General features: G+C 37.0%; 2 protein-coding genes across 2 annotated transcripts in view; one reads left to right on the forward strand and one right to left on the reverse strand.

Moving 5' to 3' along the window:
* Positions 1-2,415: 2,415 nt before the first annotated feature.
* The window catches only part of VWA8 (von Willebrand factor A domain containing 8), a 718,869-nt gene continuing 694,231 nt past the window's right edge, over positions 2,416-27,053 (reverse strand). The window contains exon 45 of the mRNA XM_079136497.1: positions 2,416-2,627. Within this exon, the coding sequence (XP_078992623.1) occupies positions 2,519-2,627 (109 nt within the window). The 3' untranslated portion in view covers positions 2,416-2,518. The remainder of the gene's footprint in view (positions 2,628-27,053) is intronic.
* LOC306659582 (nucleophosmin-like) lies at positions 20,886-21,900 on the forward strand. The gene has a single exon (XM_079137233.1). It carries the CDS (start codon positions 20,980-20,982, stop codon positions 21,730-21,732), a length of 753 nt encoding a protein of 250 aa, XP_078993359.1. The 5' UTR covers positions 20,886-20,979; the 3' UTR covers positions 21,733-21,900.

The raw sequence follows: 27,053 nt of genomic DNA on the forward strand, positions 1-27,053 counted from the left end.
CACACCTCTGAATTGTGTGAACATGTGCAGAGAATTTTTGAGGTCAAGGGAGAAGAAAAGGACTCTATGAAGGTGAACAAGATACAGGCAGAGAAATCAGACTGGAAGTAATGAGCATTAGGTAGTAGGAGTGTGACATACATGTAGATCTGTAAGCAGAAGCGTAAGGAATGGGGTGAGAGGGGCCACGAGCACTAGTCCACTCCCTGTCCCTGCTTGCCTCTGAGCATGGCTGATTTTCTTGAGTTGAGCCTCTCTAAAGCTCTGTGTCTTAATTTGTGAAATTAGGATGTTAGTAGTACCAAGAATAGTTAGTTGAAAGTCTAGAATCAAGAATCTAGGGAAAGTAACTTAAGTTCTCTGAACCTCACTTTCTTTATTATATAATGAGGTAAAAAATACCCATCTTAAGTGGGGGATCAAGGTGGAGAAGAGGAGGGGAGGGAAAGGGAAAGAACTGGGGAATTAAGTTGACCAAATTATAGTCTGAGCATGTATGACTATATCACAATTCTTTCTAATTTTATATATATATATATAATTATAACAGAACAATAAAAAATAAATAGAAGAAAGACCAATAGAAAAAAGGAAGGGGATCAGGGGAGGGAGGAAGTACTGGGGATTGACATGGAGAAAACTATGTTACATGCATTTACAAATATGTCGAAATGAACCCCACTATTATGTATAATTATAATGCAATATCCTTTTTTGGGGGGGTACCAGGGGTTGAACTCAGGGGCACTCAACCACTGAGCCACATCCCCAGCCCTATATTTGTATTTTATTTAGAGATAGGGTCTCACTGAGTTGCTTAGTGTCTCTCTGTTAGTGAGGCTGGCTTTGAAATCAAGATTCTTCTGCCTCAGCCTCCCGAGTCACTAGGACTACATGTATGTGCCACCAAACCTAGGCTATAGTGCACTATCTTAAAATACCCAACTTACATGCACAGTTGTGAAGACTGAATAGAATAATGAAATCATTCAATGTATTTCTGGTATATAATAAATAATCAGCAAATAAGAACTTGTTATTATTAAAGATTATGTTTTTAAAGGAACTTATTGAAATGAAATTGCATAATTGGATGATTCAATATACTGAGCAAGCATCTGGCCAGAAAAACAAGACAAATTATGCAAAACTCAATGGGTAATAATACCATATTAGAAATCTGATTGATTTTCTTTCTTTAAGAGTTGATTAGCAGGAATGGGGTGGTGGAATAAATGGGTGTTATCTTTTCTTTGGCCTATAATTAACTAAAATGAAATTATGGACCTGTACAATTTTGATGTATATGGGTGAATAAGGTAACATTTGAATAAGACTAGTTTTTTCCAGAACATAAGAAAGTACACATGCAGTGGTGCCCCAAGCACACCTGACTTTGCTGTCAATAGTGTAGAGGAGCCTTTTAGTATATGGTTGAGAGGAAGTGACTTCTGCTGAAGCATTTGGTTTTTAAAATGTGACAGGAAGTCTACTGAGAAAGCTTAGCCCAAGAGTGGGTGGGAATAAGCTATACTCTGAAGAAAAAAGGATTGGATTTAAAAAAATAAATAAAAAGCTTCCTTCCTTTCGTCCATCTTCCCTTCCTCTCTTTCCCTTTCTTTTTCTCTCAGCTAAAGAAATGTCCAATCACTGTTAGGTTCAAACATAATGCCTTTTATTTTGTGTTAGGTAATTTTTATGTGAATGTTCTCAATAGACAATTCCTTATAAGCATTTGATATTTTGAACTCTATGCTTTGAACACCAAAACAGAGTGGTGTGAAACTTTTGAGAAGCACTAGAAGTACAAGAAGAACCAGGAAATTTCATGCAAGATGTCTTTATTCTTCCATGCAGTGGCAGGGAGACTGGGACATTTGGTCTTTATTATTCAAAGAGCCTTTTAAACATCACCTGGGAAAGCAAGCACTCTAAGGATCTCATGATTTCTTTTGGCTTTGGCCAAGAAAATGGAATTATTGGGAAAATTCAACCTTTTATAAAATACTGCTGTTGGAAGGTCTTTTCAGTGAGTTATATACTATAAAACTGCTGTTTGCTGGGCAATACAGAATAGGGAGAAAATAAAAATAATTCTAAGACAGCAGCATGTTAGGTGGGGTTTGCACTGACTTGATCCCAATGTCAGAACATGGCCTCAGAGGTTCAATGTGATGGGGTTGCTTCTCTTATTATAGGTGACAGATGGTGTGTTAAGGTAAGAGCAAGAATTCTTTACCCCTCAGGTTTCTCGTCAATTTCCTTTAACCCTGACCTTATGTAAAACGAAAATCAACTTGCATCCTCTGAGGACGTCTAAACCCATCAGTGGTGGGAGAGTTTAACGCACAAATCTGCTTCTGGCTGCATTTCTGAATCCTGATTATGGAGCCAGTGCTGGAAGAACTGTCTAGTCATTGCATGTGTTTGTTTTATAGATGTCTTCTTCTTTTCAGAACACTATTTTTTCATTTCTTTTTTTAAATCCTGGGGTCATTATGGCAGTGGAGGGCATTTCTTAAACACTGGACAACATGGTGGAGGTGAAGATCTGTTGTAAAATCTGAGGGATGTCTTTGGTATCCATGGCAATGAAAGATCTGCCTGCTGGTAAAGTTCTCTGGAGCCTGCCAGAAGGGAAAGGAAAAGAAAATTACCATTGCAAATTGAGGTTCCCCTTCTAACCTCCTGCCCTGGCAAATCACTACATCCAAATGGGTTCTTAGGAAAGGAAGTTTTCACTTTCTATTACCTTGCCTACTACCTGCAATTTAATTGGCTGTCATTGAGCAATGAAAGACCTGGAAGAGCAACAGGGAGAGACAGAGGGAAAGCAGTGAACCATAAGGGAGGTCTTTGCAGTGAGAAAATCAGTGAATGTGGAGAGGAAAAAAATTCTCCCTTTCATGACTGTTATTTTTTGACATTTTATATTCCCTTGGTAGAACAAAGCCCTAGGGACCCAAGTGGAATAAGCTCACCTGGGTTCAGCAAATGTGCTGTCCTCATACTGTACGTCTAAATGCTTTTTCTTCCTTAGAAAAAAGGACTCCAAGAACTTTGTCTAGCCAAATCATGAGTGGTTCTATTTTTTTCTCCACCCTCCTCTCCTTTTTTGGCTCCATTCACACAATATGTAATGCAGTCTGGTTTATCCAGCTGCTGCGTTGATAATACTGAGGTTATATAGGCTTATGGCAATTTAAAAAAAAAAAAAAACAACTAACTTATTACTTGGAACAAAAAGACATTTTTGAAGGTAATAAAACTACAAGACACAGTTTTATTCAAAAGAACGCCTCTTTTCATTGTGGCAATGAAGTTTGGTTTTGGAATGACATTTCATAAAAGTCAGCCATCCTGTGTAGTATCATCCATTTGGCATGCCCGGCAGACCAGCAAATTCTGCAACATATCTTTTGCCAGTGGATTTGGACGACTTCCCTAGGAAACCACAAGGGTATTATTGTGCTTTCTTAAGTATTCAAACAGGATCTGTTCACTAGAAAGACAAAATAGCCATTTCAGCTCAACTAGTGTTTGCTCTCTGCCTAATTCTGGGCTGTGCTGAGGAAAATATGCCTAGAAAAAGCATGGTTTGCATTCAAGTACAAGAAGGTTCTAGAAGATGCAAAGTGCTAATGCACCAAAGTGAGAAAAATGCAAAGTCAGTTGTAATAAAGTGATGGTGATTATATAACATTAAGTCTGTTCTTCACCTTACTCAGTAATCCTGTAGCAAGGAGAAGGAAATAGAGATGTCAACATGCAGGATGCTAAAACCTTCCTTAGTTTATAGGCCTCTGTAACAGAGGACATGACAGGTTAGAGGAAGAATAGCCAAGACAGGCAGGCTCTTTGGGGCTCAGGAAGTTTTTTTGTTTGTTGTTTTGTTGTTGTTCGTAGCAGATTTGCTTTTACCTGTATTTTCAGTTTGTTTGGGGTTTTTTTGTAAGTATTTTAAGTAGAGAAAAACCATAAGCTATATCTATTTGTCATTCAAAAAGATAAATATTAGTATGTTTAAGTTAGATCATCCCCAATGGTATTTATTCTTTGACCATAAATTTCTTCAATGAGCATTCAGTATATTTAGTGTAGTGTATAACTATATATGGTGTCTTATCACCCATGACTTTGTGTCTCCATGTGTTTCACCTGCCTTGTCTTCCCAGTAATAACACACACACACATAGATACACGTGTATATACATAAGTATATGTATACGTATATATATATTTATATCACTGATTAGACATATCTATGGAGATACACATACGTATGTCTACATGTCTATCTTTCTCTCAATATATGTATGTCTATGTATAATACTTATAGACACAAATCTAAACATTTTCTCTTTTGCTAGGAAAACTATCATATTCATTATTTTGAATATGATTGGACACAAACTGATGAGACTATGCTTAGGACCTTGATATAAGGTGTTGAATGTATAAAAATTAACCTATTAGTGGACAAATCAATTTACTTATTATTTTGTTAGTTTAAACAGACTGAAAAGTGATTAATTTAAAATTATGATTGTTTCTCTAAATATAAGCTGGAGCATGACATCACCTCAGCTAGTCTGCAAGCTTGAGGGTGGCATTTCTAGATTTGTTTTTCCTCCACATCCCCCAGTTCCCTTCATGTCTGCTTGAGCATGTCAGACACTCATTCTCTCTATGTCTGCCCTTTCCTGTGTCCTGAGATGACACTTACCTGGTTTCTTGATCACCTAAAGATCAGAAGAAAAAACTGGTAAAAGCATATACTTGAGGGTAACTTGTAAGGACTTGGGAAACATGGTTAGGTTGTATTCCATATCATGACAGATTTGCATCACTCAAGATTGTGACAAAGTACTCATCAGTCTCTTCTTGGATGGTTTCCTTGATGGCATGTTCTGTCCCCTTAATGTGTGGTCCCCACTCACGCAGAACTAAGAGTGGACATGCATTGTCTGGAGGAAAGAGTCAGAGCTCAAAAGTCATGGGTGATAAGTTTCTTTGAACAAACAGGATGGTTTTCCTATTGACTGTGTGAATGCATAAAAACTAATTATTACAAGTCAGGAACAAGTTTTTAAACAAGTTCTATTCAACTTGCACATCAGAGTAACAATAGTACACAGTGATATTTGCATTAAACTATTGTTAGAAACAAGGAAATGCTTGAAATTGTCATTTTTTAAAAGTAAGTTGACACTTTAAAAATTCAAGATTCCATTTAAAGTGAAAAAAATGTAAGAACATATAAAAATTGGTATCACACAGGAGGATGGATGTAATAATAGGAGAAAAAATAAGGAATGTATTGAATTTCCAATAAACAAGTTATATAGAAGTAGAACACTACTCACATCAGTAGCAACAGAGGAAATCTATTTTAAAATCATGACATGCATGTTTCTCTTGCAGATTGAATTATGTGAAATTGAATTTATTATTAGAAAATACTAAGAAAAGCATAAGTTAGTACTCTAAAAGGGATCACTCTTTTCCTTCTAGTGAACATGCAGCATACATGAGGAGTTACAGTTTCCAGAATCCCAATGCAATACTGAGATGTACAATTCCAATCCAACACTGAGTACTCTAAAAAGATTCACAGAACAAAATATAAATATGGATGGTGGAGAAAAGGACTTGAGGTCTAATGGGTGTTTGTTTAAAACTTGAATGTTTGTGAAACAGAAAGTCTTTTTCTTTCCTATATTTACTGCTTCTTTAATGAATCATTTTATTCTTTACCTAATTGAATGGAAGTTTTCACAATATAGAGGTAACAATGTATTTAACTTTACAATTTCTAGTCTTTGCTTACTATCCTTGGGGATTCTGTTAATTGAAACTAAGTCAATATTTTGGTCATATCCAGAGTGTCCAATGATGTCATACTGTGCAAGAAAATTAGAGAGTTAGAAACCTCTGTCTAAAAGAGAACTATAATTGGGCCTCTGAATTTCCATCTCTTTGGAGTAGATTGTCAAAAGTTGCTCGATATTTGGCCATAAAGAAATGCAGAGAGGCAGATGTGTGTTTATCAACAGTTGAATGACAGGCAGGTTCTAGATTCTTATTTTGGGTCCACCTTCTTTTGTGATCTCTGCTGTCTGCATGAGGTGAAAAGTATGATGAGGATTTCAGGGGCTACCCTGAATTCCATTCATAACTTTCAGGGGAGATTTTTAAAAATCACAAACAGACATACAAAAATGAGCAGAATTCTAAGGTGGCCCTCCAGATCCAGGCTCCAGTGTACTTGCTCTTTATAACCTCCCTGTAAACAAGGGCAAGATCTTTAAATATGATGGGATATTACTTGTGATAATGTCAACTTATGTGAAAAAAATGGTTTTGGCAGATGTTAACTCACCTTGAGATAATCAGAAGGGAGATTACTTGCCTTTTAAGTCAGATAAAAGAAGAAAATATTTTTTTTAAAAATTTATAATATCTAAAAAAAAAGGCAATTATAAGGGTGGGTCTAACCTAATCACACAAACGATTGATTGATTGATTGATTGCAGTGTTGGGTCTCATACATGCCAGGCAAGCATCCTACCACTGCATCCCATTTATGTTTTGTTTTTTCCTAGTTGGTAGTAGAAGGGGAAGAAAGATTTGAAGTGTGAGGGGGATTTGACATGAGGGAGTTACCTATGGCTGAGAGCTACCAGGGAAACAGGAACCCCTGTCCTACAACCATGAGGAACTGAATTGTGCCAATGAATTGGGTTTGCAAGCCTCTTTCCCCAGAGCCTCCAGGTGAGAACCCAGCCCAATAGCACCCTGGCTTGAGCCTGGCAGGACTTAAAATCTATAGAACTATGACTTAATGAATAGGTATTGTAAGTTCCTATGTTTGTGGTAATCTGTTCCCAACAAAAGAAAACTAATACATATAATTTCCTTCTCTTCGCAAAAGTGGCATTGTAGAAATTACAAGAAAGTATAAACAAAGAAAGTGCAAATTACCCATAATCCCATCAAATATAATCTCTGATAATATTTTCTTGAAGAAGTTTTCTACACTTTTCCTTTTAATGTGTGAGAGGTTGCACATTCGCACACAAACACATCTGCATTAACATAATTTTTCATTAAAATGGAAACTGTTTAGCTTGTGATCTACTTTTCTACTTAACAGTATATGACATGTGTTTTTCAATTCTGGGAGTACTTTTTAATTCCCTATCTCTGTGTACATGAGAAGGTCCTGTCTGTTGAGAAAAGGCTGACACTGTGAATCATGTGCAGCTCTTTTACATAATCTGGATTGAAGTTTGAGGTAAACTCTATTTGGGGTAAGGGATTCCCTCCAACTGTTGAGTTTGCTCTCTCTATATTCCTACCTCTCTCACAGCATTTTTGTGATGCTGATGTGAAGTTCAGAAACAGGCAACTGGGGTGTCTGCAAAGAGAATCCTGAGTGTGGGTTTGTGGCAAAAGATTTTGGGGAGTCCTATGGGATAAAATGCTTAATAATCACTGATATCCACCAATCCATCATCATTCAACAACTGTATTTTGAACTCCTACTGCAAAACAGTACTCTAGGAGGAGATGCGATCATTTCTAGGTATGTCTATTCCTTTTAAAATTGTGAGGTCTTTGAAGACAAGCTCATATCTCATTCATCTTTTCATTTTTAGTATCTACAAGAGTACGTAGCTTGTTTATTGCCCAAATAATATAAGAAAGTTTGCGATCAAGTTGGAGCAATAAGCAGTTTTCTTTTGTATGTGGATTACATTATTTTACAAATAAATTGTATGGAAATTGGAATGTATTTCTCCCCCTAGCAACTATGTGATAAATGATGGTTAGCCCGAGCTAGTTGACAAAAAGTAATCTACAACAATACTGAAACTATCATATTTAAAATGAAGAAAAGTAGCACCATTTCTATTGAAATTGTTACTATGTAAAAATGAGAAGTCGGAAGGTAGGGATTATCTAGGTAAATTGAGTTCCACTTTAGATGTACTGAAATTTTGCACTGGGGGAGAAATGTGGCTAGAGATGAAGACCTAGCAGTTATCCCCAGGAGGGGGACGGAACTGCAGGTCCATACAGGAAGCTCAGATCTTTAAAAGCTCTAAATATGGCTACGAATACCCTATAGGAAATGACTGTAGCAAATGCCTAACTAGGATCATCCTTGTGTCCAGTGCTAGGACGGGCAGAGATGTGAACAAAACCTTCACAATTCTCCCATGGAAACACGTTCTAGCCTGACAAGTCTGATTGACAATGGTCACATGAGAACTGTTGATAGCCAATTAGAAAGCTCTCCTGAGTAGGTGCTGGGCAGGTTGCTTTTCTGATGGGCTGGTGAAGTGATGTGTTAAACAGGGTCTTACATAGGAGGAGAAAGATAGGTTCCTTGAAACAGATTTCCTATGCTGGGCTGAGGAAAGAGGTCTATGAATCAATTTGACTTTTTCTTCCCTGTCAAATGATATTGGAGTTCTTACAAAACAGATGACAATGGAGAGACTACATTACATAAATGTTTGACCATGTGATCTCTCCACGGGGTGAATATAACTGGGTCTTGCAAGGAAAAAAGTTTCTAGTTAATTACTTTATAGTGATCAAGTAAGCTGTTGGATGCTCTTTTTCAAAATGAGATATTGAATGACTAAAATCTGATAGCAACTATTGATCTATCATTTGATTGGATTGATTGATACAGACATTTACCATTTAATTATTTGCTTGGGGGGTAAAAAATATACTGCACTTTTTCAGGTAATGACATAAGATAGGTGGGTGTCAGACTCCTTTACTTCCTTTCCTTCTTTCTTCCTTTCCCTTTTCCTGTTCTCTCCTTTATTCATAGTAAGGGAAATAGTTTGCAGAAAGATCAGCCTTAGTATGTGCCTAGTTAGTAAAGCAAAGGGTCGAGAAGACATCTAAAGGACAGGATGGTGCTTAAAATGTGGTTTCTAGGTTTTGGTTCTCATCTTGAAAATGGGCTTGAGGATTATTTTGTGCCCAAAGTAAATAAAAAGTTTCAAAGGAATCAAAAATACATCTAAGTGTGAAACAGTCCCTAATTTTCCTGTAGATAATTTCAAGTTTCCATTAAAAATAATGCTTTTCAATCATAATTATGTAGAATTTATTATCCAAGGATTCCAACATATTTTACAAATAGTGATTTGCTAATCCTCAAAATTGTCTGGATTCAAAGAAAATGTACACAGACTCATTCATTTGTGTTTTTTAAGTCCTGATCCTGTCCCTTATGGTTCCTGCCATGACCATGGTGACATCAGTCTTACCAGGGTCTTAAGCCATTCCCTGGAGAAGCCCGAGGACTCTAAACAAAGGCCTCGCTGTCCTTATCCATTAGTGTTTGGGTCATAACTTTTCTGAGTATCTCATAATTTTAATGATCATGATCTTCCCCTTTTCAATGTACCCCTGATGGAGTTTTAAATTTAACACTCAATGTAAATATTACCACAGCAGCACAAAAGTTTTGACTAGAGAGGCCCTTTTAATATTTCTGTGTTTTCAAAACTTGTTTATTTCATGCTTGTGTGAGTTTGTTGGTATGAACCCAGCTACCAGTATAACTATAAAGTTCTAATTTAAAAAACTTGTTTAAATGCTCCTTTGCTAGATTTGCTTTTGAAAATCTCATTCATTTAGAGAAAAGTACAGCAAACGAAGACAAATGTAGTTTAAATCAAGATGCTGAGGTTTATCTTCAAATAAGAAGGATGGTTTATAATACTTAGAATGCAAAGAAAGCTTTGCTTAAAACAAAGAGCTATTAGCGTTTTATGAATAAGGTGTTAATTTAAATTACTATGAGGAAGGATAATCACATCTTTAAAATGCATCCACACTGTGAGGAGACATGAGACAATCATCTGGAGCTGTTTCTGAAGACTGAATACATATGAAATCGCAACTGTGTTCTAAAATCCAAATATACCACTGTAGAATGGCACTACTGACTGGGGGCAGCAAGGAATTAGAGACAAATATATGGTTTAAAAGGTCAAGGAGGTCAAGGTCAAGGGATGTGCCAGCAGAATCTTAGGGTGCTAGTTAAGAATCTAATAGTTTTACTGGCTAACCCTCTCTTCATGCAATAGAAGTTAGTGAAAAAAAAATAATATTCTGACAGGTCAAGAATTCTTGACATGACTCTGACATTAATAAGCAATTAACCTCACAGGACCTCTTTTCTACCTTGTAAGTAATGCTGGGTTGGATGAGGTCTAATCTTATATGCTTGTGAAACACTTAACCTCTCTGACAAATAGGGATAATCTCTGTTTTACTAATTCCCAGGGTCATTGAAAGAATAGAAATACATTTAGGGACTATAGTGCTCAACATTGGTATAGTTTGTCACAGTGTATAAAACATTGTAATGTATCTTTTTTCAATTTAATTCTTTTCACAACTTTGGTGTAGGTGTTACCCCATTTCACAAATGGAAAAAATGATGCTTGGTATAGGACTAACAGAATTTTAAGGTCATAGATTTAGAACGGGTAGAGGTCTGGAAGCCGAACTCACGTGTTCTGACTCTAAATCCAGTGTTTTTACTCTAGAGAAATAATCATTCCCCCAAGTACCCTTACATCTATACTTAGACTTTTTGTATGGTTGACCTGGCTAGTATTCCTGTATGAACAATTGAGTCAATTCTGAATACTTAACTCGTGTGGATTCAGAAAAGTCTGTACACCCTTCTCTGGTCCTATTCTCAGTGTAGCAATAAGAATTTATTCAGGGGGGCTAGGGTTGTAGCTCAGTGGTAGAGTGCTTACCTAGCATGTGTGAGGCACTGGGTTCGATTCTCAGCACCACATATAAACAAATAAATAAAATAAATGTCCATTGACAACTAAAAAAAATTTAAAACAAAGAGTTTATTCAGAGCTGGAATCTGCTGGGATGACTAGTCTCCATTTATAAACCTGTGAAACATTCCTGAGGTATTGGGAAAAGAATAATTACAGACACTAAACTAAGTTTTTGATGGAAGGAATTTTCCTAGCAGGTGTTGGTTTGTGAGTCATGTCTTTCTATAACCTTCTGGGAGTTCACCCAGCCATCTGATTCAGATACTTTGAGAAAATTATGTCTATTACTTCCTTTAATTGGTGGGATGCTGAGAGTACGAGAAAAGAGATATGTAAATGGTACATTTGCTCCTGAATTGCAGTTTGTAAAAAACACCAACTGGGCAGGAATAAAATGACTGCAAGAAATAGGGAGAAAACTAAGAGCCCTGAAGTAGCATCATCAGAATCCCTGACTTTTCACAATCTAGCTGTGATCTTGGGCAAAGCACTTAACCTCTTTGAATCTTAGTTTTCTCATCTGTAAAAGAGTAGTTGATGAAGATAATTTCCAAGGTCATTCTTACCCCAAGGTTCTATAAAAATTTAATGATATCAATGATATACCCAAGAGATGGAATGAAAAGCTGGCTCCTCTTAATTTTAGAATCACCTATGCCTTGTTTTCACCTGCCAATGGCAGAGTAAATCATCCAACTGAACTGAGTATCTATGACACATTTCCAAAAAGAAAACCCTCAGAAATTATAATCCAACATTTGTCCTTGAATAGTGTTTTTCTAATTCTTCTTGCCTTTAATTTTTTTTAGCAGTGTAATCCTTTCTCCAAATAAAACATGCACAGAAGTACACTTATGAAACATCATGCACTATCAATATAAATGGAATGGTTTAGTTGAACTGGGGTGGAGGAAATGGGGTAAAAGTGCTGACCTTCTTCAAGGGTTCCTTGTTACACTATTAGTAAGCCACTGCCTTAGAATATGGTTTACATTCCTTCATAGAAACAATAAATTTGAGGTCCTTTTTCTTTCTTTCAAAGCCCAGTTTCTTTCCTCCCTTCCTTCCTTCCTCCCTTCCTTCCTTCCTCCCTTCCTTCCTTCTCGCTCCCTCCCTCCTCCCTCCCTCTCCCCACCCCCTTTCTTTCTTTCCTTCCCAATTTCTTAATAACTGAATAAATCTGTGTTCTGGTATCACTATTTGAGAATTCCATGGAGAACTAGTCCCCAGACTTTTTGGTGTTATTGCATACTTTGAAGAAAAAGAAATTAAACCATGAAGAATTTTGAAAAAGAGATCTACTGTAACATTAGTGTGCAAACATCCCCAGCAGCTTGAGAAAATCATGAGGAACCAATTGGAAATGAAGGTAAAGGGCAAAAAACAACTTGACTAAAATAAAATGGTTCATAAAAGCATTAATAGTCCACCTTTCACTGTAGTGTTTAAGTTCTAGGAACATTAAAAATTATGCTGATTATAAGCAAATAATGTTGCTCTTGTCTTAAATGACCCACTATGAACACTATTCCTGGAAATAACCAAAATCCATTTGTAGAACAATTATGAAAAGCTTGTAAAACTCCAAATGGCTTAGAAACATGTTCTCAGTAATTCTTTATTTTTTTGGTTCCAGGGATTGAACCCAAGTTCACTTAACCACTGAACTACATCCCTAGCCATCACACTCTCCCTTTTTAAAAATTTTTAAAAATTCTGAGACAGGGTCTCACTCGGTTGTTTACAGTCTCACTAAATTACTGAGGCTGGCTTTGAACCTATGATCTTCCTGCCCCAGAGCCACTGGGATTACAGGCATGTGCAACTGGACCCAGCTCCTCTTTAGTAATTCTTGCTCAGGGGTTCCTGTGGTTTGGCCTGCATCATGTTACTGTGGAGTAAAAAGTGGAGGCAGACTGCAAAGAAGGCCACTGAAGTGGACAGTAATGAGCTACAGTTCAGCAGCTGAGCCCAAGCCAAGAAAAGAGCAGATGCCAAAAGAGATGGGAAGCTTCTAGATTACCACACCAGGCCAGTGGCTTCAGAAAATTTCAAAGCAAACACATACTAGACAACTTTACTGCTGAAGGATAACTGCAGCAAGACATTAAGAACCATCTGGAATTAGGAGTGGGAAGTTTCAGATCACACTGCTGCATTCCTAAAGATGATACATTTGATGCCATGCTGGTCTGAAGAATATAAATTTTTCATTAGGAGTTCTTCATGTTGTCAACAGTTCATGACTTATTATATATTTTCTGAGTAAATTATATCTTTTCATTAGTTATTCCTAGTTCTTATATCTCTTTCACAAATGAAAATACAGAGAGGCTAAATTAATTGAATATGATCAGCATAAGGATACAAAACATAGTGCATGGAACATAAACATTTGATATATATGCATTGAATATATCTGAGAAGAGACCAAAAATTCACTAACATTGGTTACCATCAGAGAGGGGAGCTTGGAACTGAGAGGGGTAGACAGAGACTTAATCTTCATTCTTTCTCCTTTTGTCCCTTTTACATTTTATACTATGTGTACCCCTTACTTAACCCCCAAACATTTAATTACATAAAGCTCTCACAAAACATAAGTAGTTCCAATCCATCTCCTTCCTGTCCGCTATTGAGGAGGCTGCATAAGGCTTACCAGAGACATTCAAATCTCTGACCTGTGGTAGAGGTGGTAGGAAGATGATACAAAGTCTCCAATGTGACAATGTGTAGGGAATGTCTGTTAGGAGTTCTGGAAATAGTGGGGATGTTGGGGCAAGTTAAAATCCATAGGTTTTAAAACACTAGGTGTGATAAAGCTATTTATGTTAATAAGATGGATTTTAACCATCCGCTGATCATCTGTGGTCCAGCTGATTTAGGAAATCAAACTCTACTACAAACTAGAAAGGATCTAAAATGTTTTTAAAATAAATAATTTAAAAATATTTCCTTTGACCCACAAAACATGAGAAAGTAAAAACTTAAAAAATCAAGACAAACTGACATCTGAGGCAAGGAAGGGTCAAGGGAAGGAAAAATCTAAATACCAGTCTTCAAGACATAAGATAAAATAAAACTGTCATAGCTGATCTTTGACTTTGGCTCCAAGCTTTCTGGCAACAAGGATGAAGAGGGAATTGTGAACAGTTCCATAGTTTTCATTGCTCACAAGGGAACACACATTCCAATTCTTCAAGGAAACTGAACTACTCCTCATGGTAAAAGATCTTGTATATTTGTATTAGTATCCTGTTCTTGTGTAAAGCCTAGCAACCCACAGCATTCACTGTCAAAAGCTGCCCTTTCCCCACAAGTCAATCCTAAATTGACTTTCTCTTGCAGAAATTCATTCATATAAAGGACCCTGGGAGATTGAGTGGGCAGTACACTTAATAAGCCCAAAGTAAATGAAGTGATGGGTTTCACCCACATGTTTCTTGTTGTATGAGGCAATACAGAACCATGACCCAGGGCAACAAACCAAGGTGTAGGTGGGATGTCAAGCTAAACAGTGCAAAAACTAATACTTCCTGTTTCCCAGGACATGTTTGACCCAGAATAAGATCTACAGTATCTATGAATGGGCTCTGTGTCCTTTACATGTCTACACATATATCATTTTTCTCCACTGAACATTTTGATCATATTTACACCGCATGTGATAACTATGGTAACACAAGGCTATTTGCTCTGAAAGGGCCAGAGGAGTAGGTGCTCTCTGTGGTTGATTAAGAGCAGACAAGTAGGCTTCTTTCAGGTAGTAACAGCAGTGTGGGGGAATCCCTTCTCCACTCTCAGACCTCTGAAATGGAGGGTATGCAGCAAACTAACAAGAGCAAAATATAAATAGCTTAAATGGGAGGCTGCTTTTCTGCCAGGGTGGTCATCTTCATTGTCAGTTGGGGAGACATTCATTTCTGTAGAATCACTGCCCATGTGGAAAAGGACAGTGATGCTGAGAACAGCTCGCCCTCAGAGTGAGCTCAAACCTTGGAAGGCTGTCTGCCTGGTGATGGGGCAATGGTGGGTGGGTGTGAGTGTTGCATGGCAAGAGACTCTGGTGCTTCTAAGTGGCTGTTTTTTTTTCTGAACATTATGGTTAATGTCACACAATGGTGTAGTTTCTTCAGAAGGAATCAATCCTTTAAATTATGATATGATTAGAACAGATGAAACAAATGTCTCACTTTCTCTGCTCTGGCAAATGAGCTGGTAAGAGGATGGAGATTTCTGCCTGCTCTGGATGAAGTCTCAATCCACATATCCATCATCATGCCATAACTTGGGGCTCACCCTGGGCAGATGTGGTCAAGGATGCCTCTCATCACCCTTAGATCATGCCATTACTTCGAACTTCTCCTCATAGTGCTGGAAAGCTTCCATGACCATACACACAGCCTCCATTGAGCGCTCAAGCTGGCTGTCCACCCCATTGAAGCAAAACATGCTAATAGATACATTTGCCACCAGGCATAGATGCTTGAGTTTCTGTTGTGGGCTACCCAACTGAGGGAGGGAATGACAGAAAGAGCTTGTGAACCAGAAAATTATCAGAGGCTGCAGTCCTGGGGTTCTCACACAAGCCCCAGAGTGACAGTCATGAAGTGGACAGATCTGCTGCAGGATCAGCCCTGCACAAGTCTGTCTAGGCTGTTGAAAAGATGCCAGTGGATTGTATTTCAGTAAATGGAATTGCATATGGTAGTTAGGACCATATGAAAAAGATTTTCCTTTGGAATAGAGAACTTGCAAGGCCCAATCTAGTCTAGTAAAGTTGCCTTATGGAAACGGGTGCCTTAAAATATTCTGGAAAGATATGAACCCCAACATGTCATTTTCACTCCATGCCTCAAAGTCAGTAATTCTAGTAAGAGTCTGTTAGTTTGGAGGGAAGCCCACTTCAATTTTACTTGTACCTGTTATGTAGTCACTTGAAAACTATTTCCCACGTAGGCTGCAAGAAATGTCAGATTTTTAAAACTAGGTTATATGAGAGGGGGCTCTGGCAAAGAATAAGGAAAATATTTTTTAAATGTCTTTTGTCTTTTGTAAGTTTTCATTTTACTTGAAGTTATTGAACTATGACATTTTAATTTTTTCTTGGCAGTTTAGAGCATGAAAGTAGCATCAAGCAGGTATCTATAAGCAAATCTTAATTAAATGTGAAACTTAAGAGATTCAGTTTGATTTTGAACTCCTACCTGCCAATGTGCAGAATTTTAAAAAAAGCTTACTAACAAAGGAAGAAAAATTCCAGGTTGTTCCATGACATGCATGAAAACTAAAAGCAGTCAGTAATTTCAAGAAAATATTTGTGAGTATTAGAGGATATGGTTTGGGCCAATTCAACATTTTTAAAAATCTTTTGAGTCTGTCCATATTAACTATAGTGCTACACATGCTTCCATGACTTCTCACAAATTCAGATCTATCTGAACACATTTTTTGACCACAATGAGTCAGTAAAGAACATAGTTGTTGACTCATCCTAATGACACAGAAATGAGAACTCCCCAAACTACCATTAGATCCTGTCTGAGAAAACACTTAAGTTGACTGACTCTCCCCGCCCTCTCCAGGCTCTGCTTCCCCAGCTCTCAGTGGGAACTTGGCAATTCTGGTTATTTAGGGTCACAGGAAAGCAGGACACTCAATATTTCACTCAGTTGCCATTGTATGGCAAAGTTTCCAAAACTATGGCTAACTAGAACTTTACTTAACACAATTAGAGTTAAGGGAGAATTCCTTATTTCTTAAAATTTTCTTAAATCACATGATGGACACAGATCTTTAAAGACACAGAATAGTAAAAAACCACCAAGATGGCTCTCTTGCTCTCACTTGAGGAATACTCTAGGATTCAGAGACAATAGGGTACCCTCAGTTTACCTTCCAGGGCACCTGCTCTGTGTTCCAGGAGTGGGTCTCTCTTGGCTATTGGCTTCCAGAGGGTTCTGCCAATGGGAGGCAATAGCAGATCTGAATGAGACGCTCGGGTGTCCGTTCCTTCAGCTTTTTTTCTTCTGTTGCCCAAAGATGAGATCTACCCACTGAAGGTCACAATTCCATGCAGTACCTTCTCCAGGTTCCCAAACTGCTCTCCTCTTCTTTTAGACCTCAGAGCAGAGTTAGATCCCTGCTGTGTCAGCCTGGGTTACCTAGTGAATCTTTTGGCTTTCTTAAATCCACCCATATCTTTGTAAATACTCTCTGTATTCATTGCTACTTAAATTATCCAGGCTGAGTGTGCCTTATCTTTCTTGCTGGGATCTTAACATGTACAATAAATAGTATAATATTTATGTTTTTTTCTTTCTCATCATCATCGTGATAAACACCCTTTTTTTTTTTTTTTAACATAATGCTTTCCTTGGTTGCCACGTTCAGGTTTTATGGTGTTTTGACACAACTTAGGAAAGCAGATTTCTAGAAATAACTCTAAACTATGCAAATATGAAGCTACTAGTCCTCCTCTTGGCATCATCTAGTTTCCTAGTAGCTTGGTGTCTTAGTCACTGCCTTTCTTTACCTTTAGCCTAGGACATACAAACACACACATATATATATATATATATATATATATATATATATATATATATATATATATAATTCTTCATTTTAAATGTTTCTGCAGGGTCTTTGACACAATTTGTACATGACTATCAGGAAACATACCAGGGAACTTTTCAATACATGATGGTTCTGCATGAACTCAATTGCAAAAATGGACTGGTTTATGCTCTGCTGACACAGAAATGCCCTTTGTGTGGATTTCATCAGTTTTAATTGTTTTAACAAATGGAACAATAAAATGAACTCACTGGACAGGCATATGAACAGGAAGACAGTATGTAAATGAATCCCTGGAGAAAAGTTCAATATATGGAAAGGTAATGGTGATGCATTTCTTATGGATATTCTGTCTCAGTGCTTTTAGAAAATTTATTAGGTAACAAAATAATCAGCTTGAACTTGTTAACATTGTCTGCAAGTCCAGAGAAAACGTGATCTTTAGAAGTTTTAATTTTGAAAAAAAATTGCTACTCAAGTTCTCTGTGTCTTGGTGTGCAAATGGAAACAGCTGGAAACACCAGTATGTGAACATTTGTACTCCGAATATATCTCTATCGCTGATCTTCTACATTCTGAAATGTTCAGAATTGCTTTTCTAAATTATTTTCACATAATACTTTGCCCAAAAAGTCCATCAGATGGACTCAGAGGATAGTTGAATGATAAAGAATGAAAATATTCCAATAAAGGCATGTGCTGATTATAGTCCATGACTATATTTATGATGAGAGGAAAGAATAGGTAAAACATTTTTATGCATATTAACAAGATTATAAGATGTGTTTTGTTTCTAGAAACACCAAAATATGAGAGGAGAGTTGAATCATAGTTAGAATTTTAGTACTTTAAACTTCCTCTTTGTAAGATGATGGAACCTCCAAGAGTCACAGAATTTATTTTTATAATAATTTTGATCTGTGTTTAAAAAAATCACAAAAATTACTTAATATGCAGCCTCTGCAACAGTGAAATCATCACTGGTTAAGAAAATCATGTAGCAGCTGGGAGGATTTGGAAAGGAGTGTTCAGGGTCATTGCCTGGTCAACTATTTATGAAACTTTAGAAAACCAATGTTTGATGATAACAGTGGCACAACTGTTACCAAACGTGTCATATAATTTTATTCAGATACTAATCCCATATTGTTCTTAAACCCAGTTCAAGAATTCAACTTCCATGCCACTTTGATGGTGGTTGACCACTGCAACCATGTTCTCTTTTACCTTCTTACATGCTTATTTTTCCATTTGTCAATTTTGTGGGAGTCTGTCTTCATCTATGAGAGGCATTAGAAGCCTGAGTTCTGCAGCTTGGTACCTTGAAGAGTCACAGAATATCACATTGAAAAGTACCCAAATGGTCATCCACAATGGTGTTTCCAAGCATAAATTATCCTGGAAGTCTGAGGGATTATCCACTCCTGATTCCCAGAATGATAAGAAAGAGGAGACAGGTGTTAAATCCCAATTTCTGGTATTGGTGGTGGGGGAGTCTGAGAAAGATGACACTGTGTGATCAAAGTTGTCTGTCTAATTATTGAAATACTGGAAAGGATTTCAGAAGCCTGTGCTTACCCTCCCCTACCATTTACATGACAGTTGCTTTGCTCCAATATGCCCCATTTCCATGTGAGATCATGGGGTTCTCATCAAGGATTTGCATCTGGAAAAGACACACTTCCAAGATATACTTGGTATAGTGATTCCAGGAAATGCCCACCAAAACAAGAATCTTATGCTGGTGACCTAGGAGTTTCCCTTTCTTTACCTCATGTCTACGTTAATACATCTGCATTCAAATATGTAATTTTAATAAAGGATCATTATTCAAAATACATAACTCTTCAAACTTGACAGTAAAAAAATTTAAAAATTGGCAAAAGAATTGAGAAGGCCCCTCGTTAAAAAAAGATATGTTGATGGCAAATGTGCATATGAAAAGATGTTCAATATCATATGTTATAAAGGAGCTGAAAATTAAAACAACTATGAGATATCACTCCACACCTATTAGAATGACCAGAATTCAAAACTCTGACAACACTAAATGCTGTTGAGGTTGTGGAGCAATAGGAACTCTCACAGTGCCTGAGAATGCAAAATGACGCAGTCACTTGGGAAGACAGGTTAGCAGCATCTAACAAAACTAAACATTATTTTACTATACAACCCACCAATTGCATGCCTTAATCTTTACACAAAGAGTTGAAAACATATGTCTACACAAAAATCTGCCCATGATATTTATAATAGTTTTATGCATAACTACCAGAACTTGGATACAACCAAGATGTCTTTCAACAGGTGAATAGATAAGCAAAAGTGGTTCATTCAGACAACACTATTCAGTCTGAAAAAAACAAATGAACTATCAAAGTTATTTATGAAGATCTCACTGTAATAAAGTAATCTGAAGTAGTTATAATTTGCTATTTTAGATATTCTTGTATGTGACTAACCTATACAAGGTCATTTATCATGTACCAGAAGAATAAGTTTCTATCTGATTGTCTTTAGTAGGTTTGTGAGAAAGAAATATTATAGTTTAACTAGTTGTTAGTCTTCAAGGCTAATTTATTATAAGGTAATTCTTCTAGACCACAAAGTGAACAAATGTTAACTCCTGTGTAAGGTTTCTAAAGTCCTGACTTAGTGATTTCAATTCCTGACCAGCATTAAGAGTCCAGAAGACTAATGGCACAAGAAGGGACTCACAGGTGGTATGGATCTTGAACACAGAGGGAAGTGGCAGAGGGATGAAGAGAAACACAACCATGACCAGGTGGAGTTTGTTACACAATGAGTTCAAGAACACTGTGGAATTTTTCTTTTGGTATTCATGCTAATAATTAATGCTTTGTAAAAATGATAAAATGGACACATGTTCCTATTATTGTCCTTGGTAAAGAGGTTACAGAATTTAAAATATTTTCCTCTTAGAATATTATAATCGGCGTCTCTGGATTCATTACCATGTAAGAATATAGGGATTTTTGCATCTTCTGTTGTTGCTTCTTTTCCCATCATGATGATCACCCTGAAGAACTCTCTGGCATGAAAACTGCTCCCTCTTCATATGCCAATTAAGAAAACGACTTAGAAAAATTTGCTGTGCAAGTGAAGGGGAGGGGTATGGTTTTCCCAATAAATCTGTTATCCTTTCTTGCCCTTCTTCCTTTCCTCCCTCTCTTTCTTCCTCCTTTCCCTCCCTTCCTATTCCTATTCCCATTATTCTTCCATCAAATTTTCAAATTTAGATATAACCTACTTATAATAAAGTACAGAAGTTTTAATAGCAGATCTTAATGAACTATTACAAAGTGAAAACACCACTTAACCACCTAAACCTCTGAAGCTTCCCAGAGCTCTGATCTGGATTTCATTCTCCCTCTTACCTGTAGTCACTGGTTAAGTTTGCCTGTTTTTGAACTTTATAAAAATGGAATCAAACAATATATACTGCCCTGGCGTGATTCCGTCCTGCGCGTCTCTTCTCTAGGGCAGCAGCCTATTTTCTGTCCGCCTTCTCTCCCACCTAAGTGCGTGCTACCACCCCATGGAAGATTCGATGGACATGGACATGAGCCGCCTGAGGCCCCAGAACTATCTTTTCGGTTGTGAACTAAAGGCTGACAAAGATTATCACTTTAAGGTGGATAATGATGAAAATGAACACCAGTTATCCTTAAGAACGGTCAGTTTAGGGGCTGGTGCAAAGGATGAATTGCACATTGTTGAAGCAGAGGCAATGAATTATGAAGGCAGTCCTATTAAAGTAACATCGGCAACATTGAAAATGTCTGTACAGCCAACGGTTTCCCTTGGGGGCTTTGAAATCACACCACCTATGGTCTTAAGGTTGAAGTGTGGTTCAGGGCCTGTGCGTATTAGTGGGCAGCACTTAGTAGCTGTGGAGGAAGATGCAGAATCAGAAGATGAAGAGGAGGAGGATGTAAAACTCTTAAGTGTGTCTGGAAAGCGATCTGCCCCTGGAGGTGGTAGCAAGTTTCCCCAGAAAAAAGTAAAACTTGCTGCTGATGAAGATGACGACGATGAAGATGATGATGATGATGATGAAGATGATGATGATGATGATTTTGATGATGAGGAAACTGAAGAAAAAGCTCCAGTGAAGAAATCTGTACGAGATACTCCAGCCAAAAATGCACAAAAATCAAACCAGAATGGAAAAGACTCAAAACCATCAACACCAAGATCAAAAGGTCAAGAATCCTTCAAAAAACAGGAAAAAACTCCTAAAACACCAAAAGGACCTAGTTCTGTAGAAGACATTAAAGCAAAAATGTAAGCAAGTATAGAGAAAGGTGGTTCTCTTCCCAAAGTGGAAGCCAAGTTCGTCAATTATGTGAAGAATTGCTTCCGGATGACTGACCAGGAGGCTATTCAAGATCTCTGGCAGTGGAGGAAGTCTCTTTAAGAAAATAGTTTAAACAGTTTGTTAAAAATTTCCGTCTTCTTTCATTTCTGTAACAGTTGATATCTGGCTGTCCTTTTTATAATGCAAAGTGAGAACTTTCCCTACCGTGTTTGATAAATGTTGTCCAGGTTCCATTGCCAAGAATGTGTTGTCCAAAATGCCTGTTTAGTTTTAAAGATGGAACTCCACCCTTTGCTTGGTTTTTAAGTATGTATGGAATGTTATGATAGGACATAGCAGTAGTGGTGGTCAGACATGGAAATGGTGGGGAGACAAAAATATACATGTGAAATAAACTCAGTATTTTAATTAAAAAAAAAACAATATATACTCATTTGTCTCTAGCCTCTTAGGCTCAACATTGTATCTTTGAGGATTAGCTATGTAATATGTAGCAATTCTTTAGTTTCTCTCACAGGTAAAACAGTGTTCCACTGTATGAGTTGTACAATTCATTCCATCTACAATTGTATCTACAATTATTTTGTACTCATTTTGGCCTTAATATGAATAATGCAAACATAAATATTCTTGATCATGCCTTCTGGAGCAGATACATGTGCATTTCTGTTGGGTAAAAGCTTTGAGTCACAAGAGTGTGAATATGGTCAGGTTTAGGCGATATTGCTAATCAGTTTCCAATGTGGTTTGTCTAATTTACATTCCCATGATCAGGGGTGCACTTGCTTATATTCTCACCAACACTTGATATTGGTAACTAACTTTTTAAGTCATTCTGGTGGGTATGCAGTAGACTCCCTTTATTTTAATATTTATTTGCAATAAACCAATTACTTTTAGTCATGCTTGTCACTGATACTTTAAGGAGCACGAATCAGTAGCCTTTGTTTTTGAGATGTGAAAACAAATCTCAGCCTTTTGATCCAGAGCTACTGGGCACAAAGACATTTTTATAACAGTAGCACTTTTCATTAGTTCTCAAGTATATAAATAGCCAATAAATAAGGGAAGAAAATTCATTTTCTATCCTCTAGTCAATCTACCAACACTTGAAAATTTAAAACAAGAAGGTTAATGGGCCATGGGCTGGAGGGGGAGCTCCTTAAAAAGTTGTTGAGGACTGAACAGAAATATTTATTATTTTGAACTTTGCATGCGAAAACTTCTGTATTTTTATCAGACTCATCAAAATACTTCTAGAAATAGTAAGCTCTCACTGTATTTAAATACACATTTTACTTATAGCAAAGGCCAAACTTTTTTATTATATAGTCCTAGTGCATAAAGCAAAGTATTTTTGCAAATATGTCCATCTGTTTTGTATTCTATAATAAACTCATACTAATGAGAACTTATTGTATATAAAACTTAATTGTACTATTAAAAAGTCTAACATGGTCTTTCTTAAAAAGAAATAAAGTTTTATTACTTTCACATAAAGAGCACTCAAACTAACTAAAATGCTCAGAGAATGATATATTCTAGTTAATTCACTTTCTGGGAACTCTTGGTTAACCAAAAAGTGTAGACACACACACACACACACACACACACACACACACACACACACACAGATACACACATTTGTAGCATTGAGGACATTGGAATGAATAAAATTGACCAAAACCAATTATCTTGTGGCTTGTGATACTGTCTTGTGATTTCAACACTGAAAACATTCTGATTTAAGTATTCAAGTATTTGGGTTCTGATTAAGCAAGACTTCCTTCACGTATAAACTCTATAGTTAAGACAATGTTCTAATATGCCTTCAGAAGAGATATAATCAGTCTGTAGAGAACAAAGCATGGAGAAGATCATCTGTAACTATTTGTTGGATGAATAAGTAACTGTAAATGGATGTTTTGAGGATACTCAGGAACAGCAATTCTCTCATTTAACATTAGCTCCCATTATTTTAACTTTTCTCCATGTTCATTTAACCATATGAACAAAATTATTTTCTAGATGAAGGAACTCTTTCATATTGTGTCTATAAAATAACAAAAATTAACTGGTAGAAGTAAAAAAATTACTTTCTCTTTTTCAATATTTTGACATAGTAGTTAAAGTGTCTTACTAAATATCTGTTCAGTTCTAAATAGTGAAAGAGTTTTCAGAGAAGAGAGGATATGTATCTTCTTATTCTAAGGAATTCCTTTTTCTTAAAGTGACACCCCATTGTGAGGGAAAATGGTGATTTATGTACTAAACAAAGGTGTTCTCATTAAAACAGTTTGTTCCCTTGGATGTTGATGTGGTACTTAAATCATTACTTTGGATGACAGGTTACTGTCGTTTTGTATTCAGTTTTTATGGAGAAAAACAACTTCAGGTCTATTTTTTCAAGAACTAAATATGTTGTACCTCAACATATTTAGGGAACCACATGCATGGGTGTGCATCTACAATAGGCATCTTAAACTTAACAAGTTCAAAACCCTAGATTCCACCCACAACCTGCTCTCTCGAGGTCCTCCACCTCAGCAAAAGGCAAAGGGCAGCTCTATACTTTCAGTTGTTTAGTCATGTACCTAGGAGACATCTTGACTCCTCTTTCACCAACTCAATCTACTGGTAAGTCCTCTCACTTCCTGGCAGTATCTGACCCTCTCTATCATCTGCACATCCATTCATGCACCAGCTTTAGTTCCCAACTGCACCACCACACAACCTCCCTCTGGCCTTCCTATTCTCATCCTTGTCTCCCTGTCAGACCCCTCTTCATATAGCAGTCTGAGGAATTTTACATAATATGTTGCAATTTGCAAGAAACTACAGCATGAAAATGTGGTGACATGATTAACCAAGTCTTTAAAAAATATTATATTTCTCTAATCAACTGCAAGAATGAAAACATTTGCTTTTTCCATTTGTAACATGAAGTATTACACTTTTACTTCCTTATAGTCCTCCTCTATACTGACTTCATTAAACAAAACCAACAAAATGAACCAAAAGTATTCTTGATTCTTGTTTAATTTTTAAAATGTGAGATTTAGACCCTGTTTATTATTCAATTCATAATTTTTCATATTGTATATTTTTAGCAAGAATGATCCTTGACATTTAAGTTTCCTTTTAAACTTGCCATAATTATTTAGAGCTGATTTTGTGTTTAATTGCTTTCAATGCTCATTGTTGGCCTTTTACAGGTTCCCATGCTTAAGAAATCCTGACTTTTCTCTTAAATGACTGGAATATTTACATATGTAGGTGTATATATGTATGGGGGCACATAATTAATTCAAAATGATTTTCAGAATGGGTACTTAAGTGACGTATTCGCAGCCTGTGAACATCTGCAAATGCCCTTCTGTCACCTTTGCACTTGTGCTGAGTGTGGAATTCTTGGTCACAATTTTTCCCTTAAATCCTGCAGTCATTGCTCTACTATCTCCTGGCATTCAGTGTTTCAGGAACTACTAATGTAAGGTTGGTTTTTCTTTCCCTGGAAATAGCTTGTTTTCACCTGCTTGTATGTTTATAGGGCGTGTTCTTTATTTCTGACATGTTAAAACTGCATGAAGCTGTTGTGCGGTGCTTCTCTCTCTGTTAATTTTGCCTGGCACTCAGTAATGTTCTTTTGATCAACAGACTTAGGTCTTCCTTCAGCTCAGTACAGTTGGGTTATTATTTTAATTACTGCTTATGTGTCCTTGGTTTTCCTTGTTCATTCATAAGTGTTCACTGTGCACTTACCATACTGTACTACTTATCAGAATGGCTCTTGGCTCTCTGTATTAGCTCTTCAATCTCTGATTTTATTGACTAGCTTTCTTATAGTTTTTACTTTTTATTTCCTTTGTGATCTGGAGTAATATTCCACTCACATTAGTACTTGAATTTAAGACTGGATTGAGTTTGTTCTACTATTCACATAAATTAAATTTTGGCACAACATTTTTAGTTTCCTTATTGCTTTCATTATTTTAAATTCATGTATTATTTCACATACTGCAAGTTTCTTTGAATTATGAGAACACAAAGCAGATGTTATTCAAACATTTTAAATTTTCTGAAGAAAATATTTAGCTTAGCAGCATCTTCTCTGTTTTCTTGAATGCTTCCTACTCTATTTCAGTGCAGCATCTTTTCATGGATCCCATGCTATTTCATTTGTTCTGGGGTTCTTACCTGTGACTGATGAGACAGCTATATGAAACTGTTCAGGAACAGAATAAATGCACTCTCTGTGTTTGCATTCACCTTCCATCTAATTACTATTAGAATTCTCTCTGCTCATTTTAAACTAAACCTATACTCCTAGCTCAAGAACTCCACAGGGAAGGAGTTGGGACTGTGGACAGTCCCAGCTTGAGAACTTCATCTCACATCATTTCTTATATTGTTTGGAAAAGCCACTGCAGTGGGGCCAACTTTTGGCATTTGGCTTATGTTTGATCTGGTCTTCAAGCCAACTCTTGGTTGGGGCTGGTCTGGCCCCTTTCCTGGGGTTAGTCTCCTTCCAGTTTTCTGCCTCTTTCAGCCACTGCATCACACCTAGACCTTTCTGCCGTCCCTCCTCCCAGTGCTGCTCCTTGACTCTGACAAAATGGAGCTGAAGTGATGCACTTCTCCCCAGCTCCAGAGCTCTCTTCTTTTCCCTGCCTCTCCAGTCAAGGAACGTGAATGAGTTACTCTTAGGACTCATGCACTTATTGATAGTAATGCTATTTCTCAGGAAGATTTTACAATTCTTTGGTAGGGATTCCATTGCACTATATTTGGCAAAAATTCTTCGAAGCTTCCTCACCTGTCACTGACATCCTTTTCCAATCCCTACTGTCACATACATGGGTTTCACCATCTATAGCTTTTTACTATTCTAATAATTTTAATTGTTGTTTGTCAAAGACTAGGTTAGATGTCCATGATCATGTAACTGGGGAATCACAACTCTTATTTCCAGGTGTCCTGGGTCTAAATTGTTTTCTCATGGCCACTAAAGCCACATGCTGAGAGATGAGCCACTGATGAGCTAAGAAAGGGAACTGACACTTCACTGCCTTCCCTGATGTACATTCCTTGACCTGACTGATTTTGCCTTTGCCCTCTCTGCACCATACTCCTGGGGTTGGCTTCCCCCTAAAAGAAAAAAAAAAAAACAAAAACAAACAAACAAAAAAACTCCCACAAAAGTACAAACACAGATATCCACACAGATGTGTGACCTTATCTGGTCTTAACCTTGCTCCTGAAGACCAGCTTCACATATTAAAACATTCAAG

Source organism: Sciurus vulgaris (assembly GCF_902686455.1).
Source record: "Sciurus vulgaris genome assembly, chromosome: 4".
NCBI classification, from domain to species: domain Eukaryota; kingdom Metazoa; phylum Chordata; class Mammalia; order Rodentia; family Sciuridae; genus Sciurus; species Sciurus vulgaris.